The sequence below is a fragment of the Haliotis rubra genome, unplaced genomic scaffold (assembly GCF_003918875.1).
Source record: "Haliotis rubra isolate DU_JTF1 unplaced genomic scaffold, ASM391887v1 Scf257, whole genome shotgun sequence".
NCBI lineage: Eukaryota > Metazoa > Mollusca > Gastropoda > Lepetellida > Haliotidae > Haliotis > Haliotis rubra.
Genome location: NW_025766636.1, coordinates 1105359 through 1128255, shown reverse-complemented (window position 1 = coordinate 1128255; position 22897 = coordinate 1105359). Strand labels below are relative to the sequence as shown.

The following is a 22897-nucleotide window of genomic DNA, read 5'->3' as shown; positions in this document are numbered from 1 at the left end:
CTTAAATTATCTACTATGTTTGATTTAAATATCGATTTCAGCTCATTCTGAGAAATGCTTTTTCTCAAATTTGAGTAAAAACTCTGACTTAAGTCAAAACTCAGACTTAAGTTTGTTTCGAGAAATCGGGGCCAGGTCTCATAAACGGTTATCCTTTTATGAAGTGAACCAATGATTGGAGGTGGCACGTCTGCCTTGTCATGAGGCCAAAGAATGAAGCATGACATGAGCGCACAGTGTTCTCATGGATACTACATACCATCGGCCTATGAAGAATGAATCATTAGACTATCAAAGCACTCCGTCTATTCGTTGTTAGTGCTTACTCCCCCTGTTTATTGGCTTCATCACAAGTGCTATTTGTTGTTTTTAGTTCCCTACTGGCCTCTTCCAGCTGTGTACCACTTGTTATTTCTATTACATGCTGGTGTTAATGTTAATCTGCTGCTTGTCACAACATACCATGTATATATGCTCCTCACCATTTGGTTGTACTCACTTTTAGCGTGATAACGATGTAAGAATCTACATCGAAACGTTGCTTAACGCAAATAAACAAGATGTTGTCATCCGTCAAGTTGTATGTTTCATTTTTTCTCATGTTTGATGTGCCCTCGATGTCAACGTGACGATGTCACAGTGACAGGTGCTCAGCCCGCCTCGCTGTTCTGATGTCAATAACCGGTAAAGAGAGCTTTGTGTCTCAATCAACACTGCGGTTTCTGCAGCAGAAAATAACACGACAAAACCATCTATATTTTTCAAGATTCACTAAACGTTGATCATACCTGATATTGCATCACAGTAACGATATTCCTGCTGAGAAATTTTATGCATCAGTTTTGAGTACGACATTGCCAACACACCTCTTACGGATATGCGTGCGTTTGTACAAGATTGTATTAATTTGCAGTCCCGCGAATCCCGCTGCTCGCACTCAATCCCTCCCTCCCTCCATCCATCCATCATCCGTAAAACAACACATAACACCACATTCTGTGACATCTAGCTTCTCGATAATTCTGGTCCCTGGTGATCAAATCAGTTTGATCGCCGACAGACAAGGCATACCCCATTGAGAACAATGCCTGCCTCACCTTTTCATTTGCCTGAATCTTTTATAGAATCTGTTTTTCCGACGCCTGAATCCTACCAAGGAACCATGCTAGTCTTGTGTGACAGCCATATGACTACATATAATGCACACACATACCACCACCAACAACACACACGCCAACAACATCACACACACATACCACCACCAACAACACACACGCCAACAACATCACACACACAAACAGAGGCAGGCACGCAGGCACATACATATACTCAGGCACGCACGCACAAAGACACACACACAGAGGCAGGCACTGATGCACGCGTGCACACAGACACACACACTTTCACACGCGAGAGAGAGAGATAGAGAGAGGTGATATTCCGTTTCCGATATGTCTTTATTTCGCAACAACCTCGCTATAAAGCTCACTAATGTAAAACAGCATGTAAACTTTCCACGTGAAGTGCATCACTAATACACCCAACAACACAATTTTGCATGTGTGTTTGTGTCAGTCACGTACGCCACCTCGATCCAGTTTCGCAAGGGCGTTATAATGAAACTGTAGCCGAGAAGACGGGCGGTGCATTTAGTTCAGATGGGCTACCTCCCTGTACATTCACACTTGAGGAGGACCGCCGTAGACAGTCACAGTCCGCCACTGGTGACGGGCGGTTTACCAAGTTACTACCTACTCGTAAGTGTGATGCTGTGTGAAACATCATTCCATCGCCTGGTAGGTGTCACTATTTAATACTTCTTCTAGGCTTGCACTCTTAGCTGTTTTTCACGGGATCTGCAGATGAAAGGTATGAGAAATCGAAGATATCCATTGTTATTGCTAAGGATACACAGTTCTAAAATCGTATAATACAGTTCTGATTTTAGTAGTGATTTTAAAACTAACAAAACATGACTATAACCAAACGTCTCAGTATTTTGTGAAAGAAAATAACTACATGCATAAACTACATCGATGCGAAACTATTAACACATTGAATCTACCAGGTCAGCAGTTTCAAAATACATGTCATACCATATATGTAGTGCTCATTAGATGCAGACAATTGATCTAAACTTTATATGAAGACACAACGCTGGATATGTAGATTTGCATGTGTGTGCGCGCGCGTGCGTACGTGCGTGTGCGTGTGTATATGCGAGCGCGTCCGGACTGACGAATCTCGTTCAGAATTCTTGATACAGTACTAACAATAAATTAGTCCGGTATAATGAGGGCTCACTGTACAGATCACACATGGCATACACATTGGAGACAGGCAATTTAATTCTGCCAAGGACAGTAACGTCTAACACTGATCTTAATATTGAATACATATTTCGGTCTATCAAATTCGTGAAAAAGCTTATTAGTCGTGTTGCTCGTTATGTTCATATGGTCTTTGGGCAGCATGGTAGCCGAATGTTATGCATAGTGTACAATGGCGGTTTCTAAGGTCCGCTTTGATTTTGCTGAAATATTACTGAAAGCAGCGTAAACACACACTCGCCTACTCATAAACGTAATCTAATAATACCATTGTATGCGTGCATTGGTCATTCTTACTCGACGAACTATTTAGTATATCCATATGCGGTGTTTAGTACTCAGTATCTGATAATATATCTCACGTGATTTACCTTGCATTCATTTTTCAGTTTTGAAATATTAAGGTGCTCAGGATGTTATCACACATATACTTCCAAACGTTGCAATAAAATTGCATTTCATTTTCATATAGCTAGAATGTTGCTAAGTGCGATGTTAAGAAACATATTATGATATTTGTTACCAAAGCTTAGGAATATACTATTTCGTATTGAATTAGGTCACGTCCCGTTGTGGCTGTGTGTTACATCTATTTTGCCCTTTACACCAAATGGAATCTGCTTCTGACGATAGTCAGAACTGGGCATTCTTTCGCACGGACATTCTAGACCCGGGTTCGAATCCCCACATGGGTACATTGTGTGAAGCCCATTTCTGGTGTCCCCCTCCGTGATGTTGCTGGAATATTGCTAAAGCGGCGTAAATCCAAACTCAGTCAGTCAGTCAGTCAGTCTAGATTTAAATAATATACGTGAGCATGAGCTTTCGCGCTCACCCGAGGCTTGTATACAGACTAGCCTTTCCCCAAAGCTCACCTATATCGGTGACAACAATCCCTGTAATATTGCCAGGTCGGTGGCAAGCATTTATTCCAGCGAACCACTTACATGACACAGATACAACGCCTTCTTAACTTAATGTGATTACATTCCACGTGAAAAAAAGTTTCGTCTTATTCTTGAACGATGTGAGTAATTGTGCAAATATCTCCAGTCGTTATGCTGTGCTAACTGTGAGATTGGAGCGAACCTTTGAATATATTCACTCATATGTTAATTATGATGGGGTGTAATATGTGAGCTGAGTGCATCAGATGGGGTTAACAGACGGGGTCCACAGACGGGGTCCACAGACGGAGATAACAGTGTTATATCCTGCTTGACGTACGAGACAACTCAGTGTGTCACTTGGCAGACAGATGGAGATCATGTACTTGTGGGTTTCCAGTCCTAAATATGTCATGTCAAGAAATGAAAACATATGTAATGCTTATGCTATTTGCTATCGGAGAGATAGCTTTATATAATGTGCTATAATAATTATGTTATTGGAAATAACACTATTAGTATGTATTTGGCCGTTTGTCTGATCAATGTTTTATTGTATCAAATCCAATGACAAAGGCATATCTGGTAACCGGAGGAAAAGAGACCTAAAAATGCCCTAAAGGCACCATAAACAATGTCAACACAGGCGAGAGAGTATCGACACAAGGAAGTGACCATAGGACTGGAAACAGCCAGGGGATGGCGTATCAAATAATATCCATAGATCGGCAAAACTTTTAATGATGTGTACTTCTATAGCGCTAAATTCCATACCCTAAGTGCATGCTCGAAGCGCATACAAACGGACAGTTCATTATTACCCCGTATAACCCAAGCTGCCTGTGAGGCGCTAAAAGTTTGTAGTCACATGACTTATCCCACCGGGTACCCATTTTCTGCTGGGTTAACAGAGGCATGTTTTGAACAAACTCATTTGCCTAAGGTGAGACCAAATGTATCACATGTGCTGGGGTTTTCGGGCAGGACTGACGTCCTAGAAACTCACAGGAGTCAAGCTGCCGAACACTGCCACCCACCCAAGGACTCTCCGCGCCCAACGTTGTTTAATTTCAACTGATTTGTGACCTGAGCACTATGCATGCCACCAGAACCGAGTTCAGGTCCTGTCGTAGGCATCGCACTATGTGCACCAAGATATAGAGAAGATAGAGAAAGGTTCGAGGAAACAACAGGCCATTGTTTTTTGCAGTTGTATTATGTTGCCTCACAAACGCCTGGTACAACGCGTGCACCACGGCCTGATACAAGGTGACGTTACATGTCTGCATTTGCACAAATCTAAGAACTTGATCTCGAACGTTTTCGTCCTAGTACAGAACGCACTTCAGACTACCGTTATCATTGAGTTGTTCTTTCAAGAATGTTGATGTTCCCCATAACATTCCACGACCACCTCAAAACTGACGACGTTAGATAACACAATCGTCGCCAAAACGTTCCCCTTGACAGCAACCCTTTGCTTGGCCATTGGATCTATCCAAATAATACGTGGACTCATTTGCGAGCGGTGCATACCGTCCCAGTGTTGTCTCCTGAACCTCAGATGCCGTCTATACAGACCATCGGGTCTACCTGATGCTGACGTGGAAGTAAAAGTGGGTATTTTCTGAATGTATTGTCCTACATTGTGCTCCATCAAACGTTCAACAAAACAGTTTTTGTGGTATGTGTTGTCCACGTGCAAATTGTGAATCACGACCTCAAGGTCGGGGAGACAGCTTCACCAATATGCATCAAAAGATACATCATGTAATTATAGAATACATTCATCCTTACTGAAACAGATAGGAAGCACAGTTACTTTTTTCAGTCAATATATTTTAATTCCTAGTAAATATATAACCCAAGTTCAGGTTTGGACTTGGTCTTCAACAAACCATACCTAGATGCGACTATGCGTGTACGAGCACAGTAAAAGATCAAATCGACACTCACTTATGTGTGTCATCGTTTTCCAGTTGCCTAGATCCGTGTTCATAGTGTCGATTACTAGCTTGTCTGGTCCAGAATCATTAATCTACAGACCGCCTTCAGACAGCTGGAAGAATATACGCCATGATCCACAAAAGACACAAGATCCACAAAAGGCCTTCCACAGCCAGTGACAGAAATCAGTCCCATTTCGATAATGTTAAGGGGCGGTGGGGTAGCCCAGTGGTTAAAGCGTTCGCTCGTTACACAGAAGGCCCGGGTTCGATTCCCCACATGGGTACAATGTGTGAAGCCCATTTCTGGTGCCCCCCGCCGTGATATTGCTGGAATATTGCTAAAAGCGGCGTAAAACCCTACTCACGCACTCGTTAATGTTACCTAATTAGACGGAAGTTAGGCAATTGTAATGATACGTCTACTACAATGGCAATAGCCTGGTGACCTATATGCTGTAAACTCGAAATATACGAGGTCAGTCAATACGTGACAGATTTCCAACCGGCATCTAAAGCCGCCATTTTGTGTTACGTCATATTCCTGTTTGCACCGTGAAAACCCGAACCACTTCAATCATCAGACGCCTTAGCTGACATTTTAGACTCCCAAGTCCCAGCTAACGCATAACAACTTGAAACAGATCTCAACGTTATAATATATAGAACTCCCAACGTAAACATATCAACTTGAAAGAGATGTCAACGTTATAATATATAGAACTCCCAACGTACACATATCAACTTGGAAGAGATGTCAACGTTATAATATATAGAACTCCCAACGTAAACATATCAACTTGGAAGAGATGTCAACGTTATAATATATAGAACTCCCAACGTAAACATATCAACTTGGAAGAGATGTCAACGTTATAATATATAGAACTCCCAACGTAAACATATCAACTTGGAAGAGATGTCAACGTTATAATATATAGAACTCCCAACGTAAACATATCAACTTGGAAGAGATGTCAACGTTATAATATATAGAACTCCCAACGTAAACATATCAACTTGGAAGAGATGTCAACGTTATAATATATAGAACTCCCAACGTACACATATCAACTTGGAAGAGATGTCAACGTAATAATATATAGAACTCCCAACGTACACATAACAACTTGGAAGAGATGTCAACGTTATAATATAAAGAACTCCCAACGTACACATATCAACTTGGAAGAGACATGTCAACGTTATAATATATAGAACTCCCAACGTACACATAATAATATATAGAATTTGGTAACATAACAACTTGGAAGAGATGTCAACGTTATAATATAAAGAACTCCCAACGTACACATATCAACTTGGAAGACATGTCAACGTTATAATATATAGAACTCCCAACGTAAACATATCAACTTGGAATAGAGGCGACAAAACCCTTTCCACATTCATAAGAAATATCTACTGAAAGCAGAGTCGATTTTACAAGAGTGACTTACCATAGGTATATATTTGTTTCAGTAGTATTGCAGCTGTATGATGTTGTTTGTGAGCAAATCGAGTCTGGACCAGACAATCCAGTGATTGTCACCATGCGATACGATGACAGAGCATGTGTTTATGAATCAATTGTTCACCTGAATAATTCGGGAATGCATGGTACAAGTTAAAATATGGACTTGCATCGGACATCATTTTCGTCACTGATGTATCAAATTTCGGAATGTCCTCCACATGTCTACCATAAAATCCATTTGAAAGCTTTACTTAGGCCTTGGATGTTGTATCCTTGATCACACAACTTCTGGGCAGGAGTGGCATGACGCTCCTTGAACTCCTGATAAAAAGCTCGATTGTACCTCAAAACTTGTGAAAGCATCAATCACCAAAGGCTGGAGCTCTTGGAATATTGCTCGACACTAAAGCGAAGTTGACTATTGGAAAGTAGAAATCATCCCTTTTGTCATACAGCCTTGAGGAGAGTTGTTTGTCACTCTGAATCTTAATGCATAGATCTAAATATGAAACAGTTGGGTCGGTCTCACTTGTCTCCTTAAGTTCAAGTTCAGGTGGGTAAATCGGTGGAAGGCAATTGGTTGTTTGACGGTTATTGAACGATATAAAATCATCGATGTACCTGAAACTTACGTTAAACTTCTTGGCCAAATTTCCATGTGTTGATTTGCCAACCAAAGCAGAAATTCTGATAAAGAAACAGATCCGCAAGAAGGGGAGCACAATTGGTGCCCATGGAGATGCCTACTTCTTGTCGAAATGTTTTACCCCCAAAGTTTACAAAGATGATATCAATGAGAATGGCCATCATTTCTCATATGTTTTCGCGGCAAACTTCGAATGATATTTGCTTTCATTTTTGACACATTGTCCTGAACCTCCGAAGATAGATGTCAACTTAATATATAGAACTCCCATCTAACACATTACAACTCGGAAGAGATGTCAGCTTGATATATAGAAGAAGAAAAAAGAACACAGAACACCGTAGACCCTAGCTAGATCTAGATACTGGAGTTGCATCTCTACCCACTCAGTGGGGCCAGTGTATACGTCCTATCAACCAGTCAATCTGATCAGGGACTAGGCTATTTGTAAGCGCTAAACAGTGTCTACACTAGAGCGCGACGTCAACGACAACTTTACGTTGATGAACCCAACATTGGTAATATTTGCTGTTACTCTCTCTGGGTATTACGAGGACAAACCAAGGATAGGTCAGCATGGCACAAACCAATCCTGACATCAACATCGTCCCGTTAATATTTTAAGCTTTCTAGCAATACAGTCCAACTGGATTGTCTGGGTGACAGGTTGAAGCGTCTGCGTCGCCTGTTCCATTTGCTGCCGGCTTTGAGAAACGCCGAATCAATATCACCCTCTCGACTGAATACACTTAATAAGTGGCGTTACCTTTGTGCACTCTGAGAGACACCCCGCTGGCGGCAGGAAGTTGTTAGGGATGTGAAGCCTTATAGATGTGGATCAAATTAAGAGTCCATCCGGGGCTGGGTGATCCATGGAAGGGTCACAGAACTTCACAGTTTATGTCATTCAGGAAAAGAGATCGATTTTGGAACAACCATGCTGCACGCTCTTTCATGTCGGAACGTGAAATTTTATTATTCAATACTACTTGCCCCCCAAAATTATAATTCCTATTTTCATGTTTTATATACACTGAACCTGATAATACTGTTCATAAATAAAACTCAGGTAGTACATTGTTTGCTTGACTGTAATTCAAATTGCTACCGCTACTCGAACAGGATATTTCTTTTCGTTCACGTATACTCAAAATGAACATTCACATTTCGACATTTTTTCATATCTTCCCGACTCAGTATTCTATTATGCATAATAATGGATGATTCTTATGTGAGTTATAATGTATTTGGGCCACTAATCCTATTGAGTACATTCCGTATCTATCTATCTATCTATCTATCTATCTATCTATCTATCTATCTATCTATCTATTTATCTATCTATCTATCTATCTATCTATCTATCTATCTATCTATCTATCTATCTATCATGCAATAATGCCACAGAGGCATGAATGATCATTTTAAGCCACCAGAAATGGACTGGGTGTAAACGGTTTTAACATTAAGACTGGCCTAGTTGTTGGAGGCGTATCACAACCGAGTCAGTAGTTTATCACAGACCTGACAAGGATCCGGCACTCCAAGCTGGTCATGAACCAGGCTATCTCGACAGCGGGAGACATTGTCTACAAGATAAAGAAACGTAAACATAGACCCGGGACAACTGAATATCTACTGCTCCCAGCATTTCATCCCTGTATGCGTTTTGGGTAACTGGTTACGTGAATGTCGCTGTGAGTTGCAGTTGGCACTCTTCAAGTCTTACCATTGAGGCATGTGAATAATCGAGTAGGGGCTTGACTGAAAACATACGCCTACGCCATCAAAGGGGTATTGCTTATCTTCCCCTTCGTGTCCCGGATTAGACCCGGTACTCAGGACCCCTATGTTTTCTTGACCGTGGAGTCCTTGGTTACAGTAGGTCCTAAGTAACCGGTGTTTTGTGGAGTCCTTGGTTACAGTGTGTCCTCAGCCTCAGATATTTTCTATCCCATGGAGTCCTTGGTTACAGTAGGTCCTAGGCAACCTGTGTTTTGTGGAGTCCTTGGTTACAGTGTGTCCTCAGCCTCAGATATTTTCTATCCCATGGAGTCCTTGGTTACAGTAGGTCCTAGGCAACCCGTGTTTTGTGGAGTCCTTGGTTACAGTAGGTCCTAGGCAACCCGTGTTTTGTGGAGTCCTTGGTTCCAGTATCCTATGGAGTCCTTTTGGTTTGGTTTCAGTGGGTCCTAGGCAACCCGTGTTTTGTGGAGTCCTTGGTTACTGTAGGTCCTAGGCAACCCGTGTTTTGTGGAGTCCTTGGTTCCAGTAGGTCCTAGGCAACCCGTGTTTTGTGGAGTCCTTGGTTTCAATGGGTCCTAGGCAACCCATGTTTTGTGGAGTCCTTGGTTACAGTAGGTCCCTAGACAGGCAACCCGTGTTTTGTGGAGTCCTTGGTTCCAGTAGGTCCTAGGCAACCCGTGTTTTGTGGAGTCCTTGGTTACAGTAGGTCCTAGGCAACCCGTGTTTTGTGGAGTCCTTGGTTTCAATGGGTCCTAGGCAACCCGTGTTTTGTGGAGTCCTTGGTTACAGTAGGTCCTACGCAACCCGTGTTTTGTGGAGTCCTTGGTTTCAGTGGGTCCTAGGCAACCCATGTTTCGTGTAGTCCTTGGTTACTGTAGGTCCTAGGCAACCCGTGTTTTGTGGAGTCCTTGGTTTCAATGGGTCCTAGGCAACCCGTGTTTTGTGGAGTCCTTGGTTACAGTAGGTCCTACGCAACCGGTGTTTTGTGGAGTCCTTGGTTACAGTAGGTCCTAGGCAACCCGTGTTTTGTGGAGTCCTTGGTTACTGTAGGTCCTACACAACCCATGTTTTGTGGAGTCCTTGGTTACTGTGGGTCCTCGGCAACCCGTGTTTTGTGGAGTCCTTGGTTCAAGACCTTGGTTTTTGTGGAGTGGGTCCTAGTAGAACTCAAACCCATGTTTTGTGTAGTCCTTGGTTACAGTGGGTCCTAGGCAACCCATGTTTTGTGGAGTCCTTAGTAAGAGTGGATCCTAGGCAACCCATGTTTTGTGAGTGCTTGGTTACAGTGGATCCTAGGCAACACATGTTTTCTGGAGTCCTTGGTTACAGTGGGTCCAAGGCAACCAGTGTTTTGTGGAGTCCTTGGTTACAATAGGTCCTAGGCAACCCGTGTTTTGTGGAGTCCTTGGTTACAATGTGTCTTCAGCCTCAGATATTTTTATCCCTTGGAGTCCTTGGTTACAGTATGTCCTACGCAACCCGTGTTTTGTGGAGTCCTTGGTTACAGTAGGTCCTAGGCAAACCATGTTTTGTGGAGTCCTTGGTTACTGTAGGTCCTAGGCAACCCGTGTTTTGTGGAGTCCTTGGTTACAGTAGGTTCTAGGCAACCCGTGTTTTGTGTTGTCCTTTGTTCCAGTAGGTCCTAGGCAACCCGTGTTTTGTGGAGTCCTTGGTTTCAGTGGGTCCTAGGCAACCCATGTTTCGTGTAGTCCTTGGCTACTGTAGGTCCTAGGCAACCCGTGTTTTGTGGAGTCCTTGGTTCCAGTAGGTCCTAGGCAACCCGTGTTTTGTGGAGTCCTTGGTTACAATAGGTCCTAGGCAACCCGTGTTTTGTGGAGTCCTTGGTTACAGTAGGTCCTAGGCAACCCGTGTTTTGTGTAGTCCTTTGTTACAGTGGGTCCTTGGCAACCCGTGTTTTGTGTAGACCTTGGTTTGAGTTGGTCCTAGGCAACCCGTGATTTGTGTAGTCCTTGGTTACAGTGGGTCCTAGGCAACCCGTGTTTTGTTGAGTCCTTGGTTACAATAGGTCCTAGGCAACCCATGTTTTGTGAGTTCTTGGTAACAGTGGATCCTAGGCAATCCATGTTTTTTTAAGAAGCCCATTTCTGGTGTCCCCCGCCGTGATGTTGCTGGAATATTGCTAAAAGCGGCGTAAAACCAAACTCAGTCAGTCAGTCTTTAACATGCAGTGTTCAGTTAGTATAGGTCAGTGGGATCATTACGCCATTCACTATATTAATTTCAAACTGAATACACTACCAACGTTCATATCAGTCGCTCAAACAACTGCCATAAGGATTCAATTTCATAAATGACACTTATGACAACTAAACCTTAAGTCAAGTTGGACAACTGACCATTGGGCTTCACGTCATCGGTTCCCGCGTAGATCGATGCTCATGCTCAGACTCGATTATCTACAGACCGCCGCCATGTAGCTGGAATATTGCTGAGAGCGGCGTAAAACTAAACTCACTCCCTCACATACATTTTTGACACGGAGCGATAGACGCTGTAGGGCATGTTCAAGGTATTCAGTATTGTCTCGCTTCCGTCTAACACACGGCCAGTCTTACCCTATATTACCTTATCATAGATTAAACATGACCCCCTTTACACAGGAAAACTGGGCTATCTGTACCAGCGGAAACTCTGTCGCCAACGTCCTTGTCAATATGCAAACACAACACAATGTCCGCACCATCATGATCCAGGTTTCCACGCTCTGATGTAACCTGAAGACTATTCACAGCTGTGTAAAAGCAAACTCACTCACTCACTCCATCACTCATAAATGCAATGAATATTGCTCATAAGCTGAAAGCCGAACATTCATAAGAGTCTTCTTCGAGCTACGTAATCCGCTGTCCGAGACTTCAGCATCTATCACGTGTTTCACGTAGCCACCATGATCGAAAGTTGAGTCTGTCAATAAAAAGTTTAAAAGGGTAAGAATAAAGAATTCTTAATTTGTTCGGCATTAGAAAAGAACACAAGAACATCTGTAACTTTGATTACGCTTTAGTTTGCCTGTGTAGGTGTCTCTATAAGAAATCTGCATTTGGAAAGGCAGAAAATACATGTTATAAATAAACTAATTTATTCGGTTTTCATTAAGAAAACTAAAACATATATACAGCAGTATCATTTGTCGTCGGATTTGAAGACTTGAATCCATAACACAGAATGCACTTCAAGCAAAAGCAGCCGAGAACAACAAAGAAAAACAGCAGAGAACATCAAAATAAAATGAATCAGATGTTACTGCCATACCCATTATCTAATATATGATAGTGTATTGATAAATTAAATGCATACTAGAAAGAAGACTGTTAATGTCTAGTGCTTAGCCTCCTTGAAGGAGACCCGTGAAGGTCCGGGTTAGAATATTGATCTTCCGTAACCCATGCTTGTCTCTACCCGTGAAGGTCCAGGTTAGAATATTGATCTTCAGTAACCCATGATTGTCTCTACCCATGAAGGTCCGGGTTAGAATATTGATCTTCAGTAATCCATGCTTGTGTCTCTACCCGTGAAGGTCCGTGTTAGAATATTGATCTTCAGTAACCCATGCTTGTCTACTCGTGAATGCGTGAATGCCCAGTAACCCATGTTATAATATTGATCTTCAACCCATGCTATTCTTGTAACCCATGCTTTCAGTCTCTACCCGTGAAGGTCCTTCAGTAACCCAGAATATTGATCTTAGAGTATCTGCACCCATGCTTGTCTCTACCCGTGAAGGTCCAGGTTAGAATATTGATCTTCAGTAACCAATGCATGTCTCTACCCGGGAAGGTCCGTGTTAGAATGTTGAAGGTCTTACCAGTGCCCATGTCTCTACCCGTGAAGGTCAAGGTTAGAATCTTGATCTTCAGTAACCCATGCTTGTCTCTACCCGTGAAGGTCCAGGTTAGAATATTGATCTTAAGTAACCCATGGTCTTTAGAATCTTGATCTACCCGCTGAAAGGTCCAGGTTAGAATATTGATCTTCAGTAACCCATGCTTGTCTCTACCCGTGAAGGTCCAGGTTAGAATATTGATCTTCAGTAACCCATGCTTGTCTCTACCCGTGAAGGTCCGAGGTTAGAATATTGATCTTAAGTAGCCCATGCTTGTCTCTACCCGTGAAGGTCAAGGTTAGAATATTGATCTTCAGTAACCCATGCTTGTCTCTACCCGTGAAGGTCCAGGTTAGAATATTGATCTTCAGTAACCCATGCTTGTCTCTACCCGTGAAGGTCCAGGTTAGAATATTGATCTTCAGTAACCCATGCTTGTCTCTACCCGTGAAGGTCCAGGTTAGAATATTGATCTTCAGTAACCCATGCTTGTCTCTACCCGTGAATGTCCAGGTTAGAATATTGATCTTCAGTAACCCATGCTTGTCTTTACCCGTGAAGGTCAAGGTTAGAATATTGATCTTAAGTAACCCATGCTTGTCTCTACCCGTGAAGGTCCTGGTTAGAATATTGATCTTAAGTAGCCCATGCTTGTCTCTACCCGTGAAGGTCAAGGTTAGAATATTGATCTTCAGTAGCCCATGCTTGTCTCTACCCGTGAAGGTCCAGGTTAGAATATTGATCTTCAGTAACCCATGCTTGTCTTTACCCGTGAAGGTCAGGTTAGAATATTGATCTTCAGTAACCCATGCATGTCTCTACCCGTGAAGGTCCAGGTTAGAATATTGATCTTCAGTAGCCCATACTTGTCTTTACCCGTGAAGGTCAAGGTTAGAATATTGATCTTCAGTAACCCATGCTTGTCTTTACCCGTGAAGGTCCGGGTTAGAATATTGATTTTAAGTAGCCCATGCTTGTCTTTACCCGTGAAGGTCAAGGTTAGAATATTGATCTTAAGTAGCCCATGCTTGTCTCTACCCGGGAAGGTCCAGGTTAGAATATTGATCTTCAGTAACCCATGCATGTCTCTACCCGTGAAGGTCCAGGTTAGAATATTGATCTTCAGTAACCCATGCTTGTCTCTACCCGTGAAGGTCCAGGTTAGAATATTGATCTTAAGTAGCCCATACTTGTCTCTACCCGTGAAGGTCCAGGTTAGAATATTGATCTGCAGTAACCCATGCATGTCTCTACCCGTGAAGGTCCGGGTTAGAATATTTATCTTAAGTAGCCCATGCTTGTCTCTACCCGTGAAGTTCCCGGTTACAATATTGATCTTCAGTATCCCATGCTTGTCTTTACCCGTGAAGGTCCGGGTTAGAATATTGATGTGCAGTAACCAATGCTTGTCTTTACCCGTGAAGGTCCAGGTTAGAATATTGATCTTCAGTAGCCCATGCTTGTCTTTACCCGTGAAGGTCCGGATCAGAATATTGATCCTCAGTAACCCATGCATGTCTCTACCCGTGAAGGTCCGGGTTAGAATATTGATCTTCAGTATCCAATGCTTGTCTTTACCCGTGAATGTCCAGGTTAGAATATTGATCTTCAGTAACCCATACTTGTCTCTACCCGTGAAGGTCAAGGTTAGAATATTGATCTTCAGTAACCCATGCTTGTCGTAAGAGGCAACTAACAGGATCGGGTGGTCAGGCCGTTATCCGTTAAACATCCGTTATCTAAATTATTTTTCAAGAAACATCGAACATTTTTTTAAAGGGTTTTCATTGTGACTTACAAGTCGGAAACATTGTGTATGTGGTGAACGTTCACAGTGTTGTGCGTGGTGAACTCTACAGATAACCTTCACTGTTGTGCGTGCTGAATTGGTGAACACTACATATTATCTGTGCGTGGTGAACACTACAGATAATCTTCACAGTCCCGTGCGTGGTGAACACTACAGATAACCTTCACTGTTGTGCGTGCTGAATTGGTGAACACTACATATTACCTGTGCGTGGTGAACACTACAGATAACCTTCACAGTCCCGTGCGTGGTGAACACTACAGATAACCTTCACTGTTGTGCGTGCTGAATTGGTGAACACTACATATTACCTGTGCGTGGTGAACACTACAGATAACCTTCACAGTCCCGTGCGTGGTGAACACTACAGATAACCTTCACTGTTGTGCGTGGTGAATTGGTGAACACTACATATTACCTGTGCGTGGTGAACACTAAAGATAACCTTCCCAGTGCCGTGCGTGGTGAACACTACAGATAACCTTCTCAATGTTGTGTGTGGTGAATTGGTGAACACTACATATTACCTGTGCGTGGTGAACACTACAGATAACCTTCACAGTCCCGTGCGTGGTGAACACTACAGATAACCTTCACTGTTGTGCGTGCTGAATTGGTGAACACTACATATTACCTGTGCGTGGTGAACACTAAAGATAACCTTCCCAGTGCCGTGCGTGGTGAATGCTACAGATTACCTTCCCAGTGTTGTGCGCGGTGAACGATACAGATTACCTTCACAGTGTTGTGCGTGGAGAACGCTTCAGATTACCTTCACAGTGTTGTGCGTGGTGAACTGGTGAACACTACAGATTACCTTCCCAGTGTTGTGCGTGGTCAACTTGTGAACACTACAGATGACCTTCACAGTGTTGTGCGTGGTGAACACTACATATTACTTTCACAGTGCTGCTCGTGGTGAACACTACAGATAACCTTCACAGTGTTGTGCGTGCTGAACACTACAGATAACCTTCCCAGTGTTGTGCGTGGTGAACACTACAGATAACCTTCACTGTTGTGCGTGGTGAATTGGTGAACACTACATATAACCTTCACAGAGTTGTGCGTGGTGAACTGGTGAACACTACAGATAACCTTCACAGTGTTGTGCGTGGTGAACACTACAGATAACCTTCCCAGTGTTATTCGTGGTGAACACTACAGATAACCTTCACTGTTGTGCGTGGTGAATTGGTGAACACTACAGATAACCTTCCCAGTGTTGTGCGTGGTGGATTGGTGAACACTACAGATAACCTTCACAGTGTTGTGCGTGGTGAACACTACAGATAACCTTCCCAGTGTTGTGCGTGGTGAACACTACATATAACCTTCCCAGTGTTGTGCGTGGTGAACACTACATATAACCTTCCCAGTGTTGTTCGTGCTGAACACTACAGATAACCTTCCTAGTGTTGTGCGTGGTGAACACTACAGATAACCTTCACTGTTGTGCGTGGTGAATTGGTGAACACTACAGATAACCTTCACAGTGTTGTGCGTGGTGAACTGGTGAACACTACAGATAACCTTCACTGTTGTGCGTGGTGAATTGGTGAACACTACAGATAACCTTCACAGTGTTGTGCGTGCTGAACACTACAGATAACCTTCCCAGTGTTGTGCGTGGTGAACACTACAGATAACCTTCACTGTTGTGCGTGGTGAATTGGTGAACACTACATATAACCTTCACAGAGTTGTGCGTGGTGAACTGGTGAACACTAAAGATAACCTTCCCAGTGCCGTGCGTGGTGAACGCTACAGATTACCTTCCCAGTGTTGTGCGCGGTGAACGATACAGATTACCTTCACAGTGTTGTGCGTGGAGAACGCTTCAGATTACCTTCACAGTGTTGTGCGTGGTGAACTGGTGAACACTACAGATTACCTTCCCAGTGTTGTGCGTGGTCAACTTGTGAACACTACAGATGACCTTCACAGTGTTGTGCGTGGTGAACACTACATATTACTTTCACAGTGCTGCTCGTGGTGAACACTACAGATAACATTCACAGTGTTGTGCGTGCTGAACACTACAGATAACCTTCCCAGTGTTGTGCGTGGTGAACACTACATATAACCTTCACTGTTATGCGTGGTGAATTGGTGAACACTACATATAACCTTCACAGAGTTGTGCGTGGTGAACTGGTGAACACTACAGATAACCTTCACACTGTTGTGCGTGGTGAACACTACAGATAACCTTCCCAGTGTTATTCGTGGTGAACACTACAGATAACCTTCACTGTTGTGCGTGGTGAATTGGTGAACACTACAGATAACCTTCCCAGTGTTGTGCGTGGTGAATTGGTGAACACTACAGATAACCTTCACAGTGTTGTGCGTGGTGAACACTACAGATAACCTTCCCAGTGTTGTGCGTGGTGAACACTACATATAACCTTCTCAGAGTTGTGCGTGGTGAACGTGGTGAACACTACATATAACCTTCACAGTGTTGTTCGTGGTGAACACTACAGATAACCTTCCCAGTGTTGTGCGTGGTGAACACTACAGATAACCTTCACTGTTGTGCGTGGTGAATTGGTGAACACTACAGATAACCTTCACAGAGTTGTGCGTGGTGAACTGGTGAACACTACAGATAACCTTCACTGTTGTGCGTGGTGAATTGGTGAACACTACAGATAACCTTCACAGTGTTGTGCGTGGTGAACACTACAGATAACCTTCACAGTGTTGTGCGTGGTGAACTGGTGAACACTACAGATAACCTTCACAGAGTTGTGCGTGGTGAATTGGTGAACACTACATATAACCTTCACAGAGTTGTGCGTGGTGAACTGGTGAACACTACAGATAACCTTCACAGTGTTGTGCGTGGTGAACACTACATATAACCTTCCCAGTGTTATTCGTGGTGAACACTACAGATAACCTTCACTGTTGTGCGTGGTGAACTGGTGAAAACTACATATTACCTTCCCAGTGTTGTGCGTGGTGAACACTACAGATAACCTTCACAGAGTTGTGCGTGGTGAATTGGTGAACACTACATATTACCTTCACAGCGTTGTGCGTGGTGAACTGGTGAACACTACAGATAGCCTTCACAGTGATGTGCGTGGTGAACACTACAGATAACCTTCCCAGTGTTGTGCGTGGTGAACTGGTGAACGCTACAGATAACCTTCCCAGTGTTGTTCGTGGTGAACACTACAGATAACCTTCACTGTTGTGCGTGGTGAATTGGTGAACACTACAGATAACCTTCCCAGTGTTGTTCGTGGTTAACACTACAGATAACCTTAACAGTGTTGTGCGTGGTGAACACTACAGATTACATTTCCAGTGTTGTGCGTGGTGAACTGGTGAACACTACATATTATCTTCTCAGAGTTGTGCGTGGTGAACTGGTGAACACTACAGATAACCTTCACAGTGTTGTTCGTGGTGAACACTACATATAACCTTCCCAGTGTTGTGCGTGGTGAACTGGTGAACGCTACAGATAACCTTCCCAGTGTTGTTCGTGGTGAACACTACAGATAACCTTCACTGTTGTGCGTGGTGAATTGGTGAACACTAGAGATAACCTTCACAGTGTTGTTCGTGGTGAACACTACAGATAACCTCCACTGTTGTGCGTGGTGAATTGGTGAACACTACATATTACCTTCACAGAATTGTGCGTGGTGAACTGGTGAACACTACAGATAACCTTCACAGTGTTGTGCGTAGTGAACGCTACAGATAACCTTTCCAGTGTTGGTCGTGGTGAACACTACATATAACCTTCTCATAGTTGTGCGTGTCGAACTGGTGAACACTACAGATAACCTTCCCAGTGTTGGTCGTGGTGAACACTACAGATAACCTTAACAGTGTTGTGCGTGGTGAACACTACAGATTACCTTTCCAGTGTTGTGCGTGGTGAACTGGTGAACACTACGTATTATCTTCTCAGAGTTGTGCGTGGTGAACTGGTGAACACTACAGATAACCTTCCCAGTGTTGTGCGTGGTGAACACTACAGATAACCTTCACAGTGTTGTGCGTGGTGAACACTACAGATAACCTTCACAGTGTTGTGCGTGGTGAACACTACATATAACCTTCCCAGTGTTGTGCCTTGTGAAGTGGTGAACACTACATATAACCTTCACAGAGTTGTGCGTGGTGAACTGGTGAACACTACATATTACCTTCACAGAGTTGTGCGTGGAATCATGATCTGGTTGAATCGCACATGCACCAACATATACATTTTGTAAATACAAAACTGTCGATTCAGATTGTTAGCGGGATGCATGTTAAAGGCACACATAAACAATTTAAGTGCCAAGATAATCAGGGCGAGAACGAGCAAGTGAAAGACCGAGAGTGATCACGCCGCAAGATGATCATCACCTGCGCAGTCTCCACCCGCGCTACCGGAAGCTCACAGTGACGAAATGTCATTGTAGTAGGTTCAAATCCCAGTACGCCCGGTATATGTCTTCTTAGTTTGTCAAAACCTCCAACATAACCTGGCAGACAGAGGAATGGATACACACACACCCATGTTTGACGACCGCTAAACATGAAAACAAGAAACAGTTATTCGATGTTGCCGCATTTGTTGAGTTTTAGACCTTAGTGCACCCTGGTAATGTTATCTTAACGTTGTAAGTTTCTTGTCAAATCAAGCTTTCAGGTTTTCTTTTGCCTGGTAATTCAGTAATCTTAAATTATCTGCTGTGAGTGAGTGAGTAAGTGAGTGAGTGGGTGAGTTTTGTTTAACGTCTCTTTTAGCAATATTCCAGCAATATCACGGCGGGGGACACGAGAAATGGGCTTCACACACTGTATCCATGGGGACCGGCCAAAAGCCCCTCAACCAAAAGCCCCCTTGACAAAAGCCCCTCGCTAATTTGAGCACCCCTGTCAAAAGCCCCTCGATTCACGTATTTCATAAAAGAATAAACATTTCTCATGGCTCTTATATATTTTATATTGTACTATGCTTAATAAAGTGTAATGAACTTTTCTCATTGCTCTTATATATTTTATAAAGTATTTTAAGTATTTTATCATACCAGTGCAAAGGAAATGGAGCTAACTTGCTCAAGTATGAGCGAGGTGAATATATATTTCTGTGAAACACATTTGACTAAAACTTGATCATGGAGTTAATACGCCGCCTCAAAAAGCTGTGGGGCGGTGGGGTAGCCTAATGGTTAAAGCGTTGGCTCGTCACGCCGAAGACCTGGGTTCGAATCCCCACATGGGTACAATGTGTGAAGCCCATTTCGGGTGTCCCCCGCCGTGATGTTGCTGGAATATTGCTAAATGGCGTAAATCCAAACTCAGTCAGTCAGTCAAAAAGCTGTGCTTTGAAAACAGAACGCTGTCCGTTCTACTGAGGACGTTCTTTCCGCCATAGGCCACAACATTAGGTTGTGTTGATTTGTTTGATTGTTAATTAATATGTTAAACAATTCTTCGAGTCATTAATAATTTCTTGTTGATTTGTTTTCATTTGTTTGATGATATATATTTCTTATTCACTAAAATTATTTATTAATTACATATTAATGTATATAGTAATTAGGGTCATTAAATTATGAAGCAATAAAATGTTTCATGTTATTGATCATTTCTTGTCTTTAATTATATTTTCCCATTTATACATAAAGTGAGGGGCTTTTGGTCATTTTCGAGGGGCTTTGTTCTGGGGGGCTTTGGCCCGAGGGGTTTTTGACCCATGTAGGGAGCGAACGCTTTAACCACTAGGCTGGGTCATTTTGTTTTGTATCTAAAGTCGCATTTGATGCCTTATTTACTGCCTTACCTATCTTACATTAACAAGTCTTACCTATCTTACATTAACAAGTATTACCTATCTTACATTAGAGAAGGTCGTCAACCGTGACTAACAGGAATGCGATGACCTCGGTCGCCTCGGGTCTCCCAAATGTTGATAATCGTCACTTGGTGTAAACAAGTAGTATGTTGACATCGTCGCGAGTTCCTGCATCATGGCTGTTGATGTAGCCCGGGCTGTCACTCGAAGGACCGCGAAACAACCCAGTAAGGGGATTTCCCCTAAAGAGGACATTCTCCAAGGGGGTCTAGTTTTGCGACGAACAAATAAAGGTACAAATCCTCAGTAAATCCTCACGGGGCTTACTCTTCCATATGACCCCCACCCCTTCACCCAACTCCTTAGTCATTAGAGCGTGAAAAACACGACTTCCGTCTTTGAAGAGCTACTTACATAATATACTCTCCCAAAAAAGAAACGCATCATGAAAATAGCAATTTCATGTAGCAGTGAATTACAACGTGATTCATTTTACAAAAGGTTTTGCTCTGTTTATGAGTCCTATGGTGTTTATGTTTTGAAACATCACAACAAAACGCACCACCCGTAATATACCCGTATTTAACAGCATGATTTTCAATTTCGGCGTGTAGTGTCACAGAAGTTGGGGATCAGATAGTCTCAATGACGGGTATAAAAGGTCGATAGCTGTCTGTCGATTATTCACTGTATTTGGAATATTGTTGACGAACGCAAAATGCCACGTCTAAGTGAAGCCAACCGTCATATCGCCATTGGTTTGCTTGAAGCTGGCCAGTCTCAACGTGCAGTTGGCCGACGCATGAATGTTCACCAAAGCACCATTTCACGGCTCTGAGAGAGATATCGCCGGCAGAATTCGGTAACAGATGCCCCTCGTAGTGGGCGACCTCGAGCGACCACTGCGGCGCAGGATCGCTACATCCGGGTACTTAATCTGCGTCATCGAACAGCTACGGCGACCAGTACCGCTCGACAAATACCCGGATTGAGGAGGATTTCTACACACACCGTGAGGAACAGGTTGAGAGAGGCTGGTTTACGTTCCAAAAGACCTTATTTTGGCCCTGTGCTTCGATAACAACATCGTCGACATCGAGTTCAATGGTGCACCAACGTTCAGGCCTGGGACCTACCTAATTGGCGTAGAATCACGATTTCTATTGGAACGACGCGATGGAAGAATGCGGGTGTACAGACGTCGACGTGAACGTTTCGCCGACGCTTGCGTTCCCCAGTAGGACAAATTCGGCCAGGGAAGTGTTATGATGTGGGGAGCGATCACCTGCCGTAGGAGAAGTGATTTGGTGATGTTCCAGGGCAACCTGACAGCTCAACGGTACTGTGACGAAATCCTACGCCCACACCTCCTTCCAATCATTGATCGCCAGAGGGAGTTGTTTCAACAGGACAATGCCAGGCCCCACACAGCACGTCACACTAGAGACTTCCTCCAGAACCACAACATCAATGTGCTTCCTGGCCCTCAAGATCACCGGAATTAAACCCGATCGAACATCTGTGGGATGCCCTTGACAGACGGGTGCGACGCCGTAACCCTCAGGCCCAGACACTTCAGCAACTCGCACAGGCACTACAGGCAGAGTGGGCTGCGATTGGGCAACACGAGATTCTGAGACTTATTCGTTCGATGCCGAGGCGATACCGTGCAGTTCTGGATGCCCACGGTGGTCACACGAGGTATTGACTTCAGCGCCACCACACGTCTCCATGTGACACTAAAACTGCATTTCCTCGAGTTGGTACCAAAGACGGATAAGTCTGCATTCCCAGTGTTCAATTTCGCTATATTTCATTGACTCATAAAGCCTACAAGATGTTTCAAAATAAACATAAAAATACAGTTGAAATTCCTATATGCGTTTCTTTTTGGGGAGAGTATATGTATCAGTAGACGGCCTATGTATATCAAATTGCCGCGCTGGGAACATTTAGCAGCACAAACGCGCCATACCGCCTCCATTTAATCACTCAGGTGTATCAGATTTAAACTGGCCGAAGAGGGTTTCACAATCTGGTTGTCGAGTGACAACTGCTTACGTACAAACGCAGATCAGATAGCATGCATAAATGTCAATCTTGACCCAGCTGGATTGTATTCTAGCAGTGTCCCGATGACATGCCGGAAAGTATCACGTATCGGAGTAGCTAATTGACGTCATCTGTCGGCTTCATTCACGCATACCTCCGGTCCAGTCAAGTAAGATCTGATTATTATCATGTTTTTGTACGTATTGTGAAGGGGTACCGATATCCGATTCCCTGCAATGTCTGAATCCATGTTCAGTGTTCACCGCCATCATATGGCATGAGTGTGTTCAGGGTTGTCGCCTGTTCGCCTATAATTCATTAACAATATCTGAAAATGAAATACC

General features: G+C 43.4%; 1 protein-coding gene across 3 annotated transcripts in view; it reads left to right on the top strand.

The window, feature by feature from the left end:
• Nucleotides 1–1684: 1684 nt before the first annotated feature.
• Nucleotides 1685–22897, top strand: part of LOC124279832 (probable cytochrome P450 49a1) — a 54285-nt gene continuing 33072 nt past the window's right edge. The window contains exon 1 of one of the 3 annotated variants that reach the window (XM_046715710.1): nt 1685–1796. In XM_046715710.1, coding sequence (XP_046571666.1) covers nt 1767–1796 — 30 coding nt within the window. In that variant the 5' untranslated portion in view covers nt 1685–1766. Of the gene's footprint in view, nt 1797–22610; nt 22723–22897 lie in introns of those variants that run through there. The other 2 variants (XM_046715712.1, XM_046715714.1) reach the window with 2 other exon arrangements.